Source organism: Sander lucioperca, chromosome 10 (genome assembly GCF_008315115.2).
Source record: "Sander lucioperca isolate FBNREF2018 chromosome 10, SLUC_FBN_1.2, whole genome shotgun sequence".
Classification (NCBI taxonomy): domain Eukaryota; kingdom Metazoa; phylum Chordata; class Actinopteri; order Perciformes; family Percidae; genus Sander; species Sander lucioperca.
Genome location: NC_050182.1, coordinates 1,639,457 through 1,641,956, shown reverse-complemented (window position 1 = coordinate 1,641,956; position 2,500 = coordinate 1,639,457). Strand labels below are relative to the sequence as shown.

At 46.9% G+C, this 2,500-nt stretch overlaps 2 protein-coding genes across 3 annotated transcripts in view; one reads left to right on the top strand and one right to left on the bottom strand.

Annotated features, from left to right (window-relative positions):
- cmtm6 (CKLF-like MARVEL transmembrane domain containing 6) overlaps positions 1–2,500 on the top strand; it is a 28,933-nt gene that overhangs the window by 20,945 nt on the left and 5,488 nt on the right. The gene's annotated exons all lie outside the window — the stretch shown is intronic.
- Positions 2,149–2,500, bottom strand: part of LOC116056223 — a 1,720-nt gene continuing 1,368 nt past the window's right edge. For both annotated transcript variants that reach the window (XM_036005816.1, XM_031308367.2), the window contains exon 2: positions 2,149–2,500. This exon is cut by the window's right edge. In XM_036005816.1, the coding sequence (XP_035861709.1) occupies positions 2,446–2,500 (55 nt within the window). In that variant the 3' untranslated portion in view covers positions 2,149–2,445.

Genomic DNA, 2,500 nt, shown 5'->3' with positions numbered 1-2,500 from the left:
AGTTATTAATAGTATGGTTGTTTTGACCATGGATAAAAGCAGCACTGCGCTAACCCACGAATAAGTTCACTAGTAACGTTAACGTTATCTGTATAGATAGACGATTAATCTAATGCTAATTTAGCCAGCTAGCACACCCCGCTCTGCCTGCCTCACTCCCCCGGCACAAAGAGACTTCATTCGGGATGATAGCTAACAACACAGCCGGGACATGTAGCAATAGCTAGTTACCGTTAGCCCCAGCCGGTGCTTACGACGCTAACGGCAGTTTAATGAAGCGTTGGGAAACAGAATAGCAGACCCAAGCATCCTAGTCACAACATCGGCCATCTGTAATGTTAGGTAGCTACGTCTCCGTTAGCGTTACCGGTGTTTGTACCATAAATCTCCTCCCTGCCGAATTTCTCCTCCCTTGGCGTTTAGCTGTCTTTACAGTTAGCTAGCTAAATTAACCCAACAAAAGGTGGGTTAAGCAACAAAATGAATGGTAAGATTAGTAAAGGGGAGATCGGGCAGCTGGGAGATGTTCTCATCATCGCCGTCCTGGAGATTCCCCCTGCAGTCCCCACCCACACCAGTCTCTCAGCCTTGTTGAGTAGCTAGCTAGCGTTACAACAAACCCCGTCCGCCCGGTAAAATCCAAAAGGTGACATTGGCATGTGAAATGTACTGTGATAGTGTGGTTTTAGCTGCTGGCTAATCATTAGCCAGCAGCTAAAACTTACTAATGTTAACCACTAATGTTAGCTTGCTGGCTCACTAGCTAACTGATCAGTTAGCTGACCAGCTAGCTGACCAGTTAGCTGACCAGCTAGCTGACCAGTTAGCTGCCAATACAGATGGAATCAAGAAAAACGTAATTATGTTGGGGAAACTGCAGCTATTTTATGAGCATGACATGAATAAACGTTACTAAACGTAACGTGAGTAAACTCGTCCGTGAACAGATGCATTCTAATCAACGATAGTGTTTAGCAATAAAAACTCCCATAATTCCACACAACTTCCCAACGTCATCAAACGTCTGTGTTTACCATCCATTGTTTTGGTTGAGAAGTACCTAGCGGCAGAAAGTTACATATTGTACGTTTAAAAGGTCTTTAAACAAACTGTTTGGCTGTCAGGTCTTCATGTAAACATTAAACTGGTGCAGACGTTTTCTGAGAATCGCTCACATCAAGCTTAACCGGTATTGTAACTGAAGTTTCCCTAACCGGAGTGATTTACTCGCAGCACCTGAGAAGCCCCGTGGTGAGGAGCAGAGAGTAACAACGGTGCTTTTCAGTTGCTGCGAGCATATCCCTCCCCCCAAGTAGCAGAAGTAGCAGAAGTAGCAGAGCTTCACCTTTCTGAGAATATAGTTCCCAGTATGTATACGGTTAGAAGATGGCTGTGTGTCATGTGACCTTGTTATTTGTACACGCTGTGACTCTACAAATCACAACATGGAAATAGGAACATGTTGGCGTTATTTTGTCACTTATTGGGAGCAGTAGGCTAGATGGAACCAGTTACCTCCAGGATCTGTGCTAAGCTAGGCTAGATGGAACCAGTTACCTCCAGGATCTGTGCTAAGCTAGGCTAGATGGAGCCAGTTACCTCCAGGATCTGTGCTAAGCTAGGCTAGATGGAGCCAGTTACCTCCAGGATCTGTGCTAAGCTAGGCTAGATGGAGCCAGTTACCTCCAGGATCTGTGCTAAGCTAGGCTAGATGGAGCCGGTTACCTCCAGGATCTGGATGGCACATCCTAAGGAAAGCTCATTGTGGGACTGGCTCTAGTGGCTGTAATTCTGCTCCAAGGCTGAATTTCGGGAAAGAGACTTCAGATACAGTATTAGGGGACCACTAAGGTCTATATAAAAGCATCCAAAAAGCAGCATGTCATATGATTTTTAATATATTTTATTTACTTTCAGATAAACATATGTTACTATGCCTAAGGTGGTTAATATGGTCACTAGCGGTTTACTCTCTCTTTAGGAAGCCATAACAAACCGTGAATAATCATACAGCTTGCACCCGTGGATGTAATGTATTAATGTTTACGCCGTTCGCGTAGACGCTCTTCTTCGCCCTCCATCGTCTGCCACGCACGGGCAGACGATCTGCGGTCACAGTTCCTGATGGGTCACAGCTTTCGGTGCAACACCGGAAATAATCCGTCGGCGCTGTGAGTCGTAGTCGTTGCTATGATACCATACTACAAAACAGTGATGCCCGAATCAGCGGCAGGCCCTGGGCAGCAAAAAAAGCCTGCGGTCCGTCTGTTTTACTCCCCGCAGAGGCAGCAGCGGACATCGGGAGATGGCTCAACAGATTGTCCATCTCCGGGACTGTCAACGTTGCCCTCGCTGCGGCCGCTGGCTGAGCCCTGAGTCACGGCGGCTAACATAACGATGCCGCGGAGACTAAAGATGTAAGAACCTGGGACGCGCCCACAGAGTTCAAGGAAGTGTGTCTCTCATGTGAGGGGAGGACTTCCACACCCCAGAGTGTCCA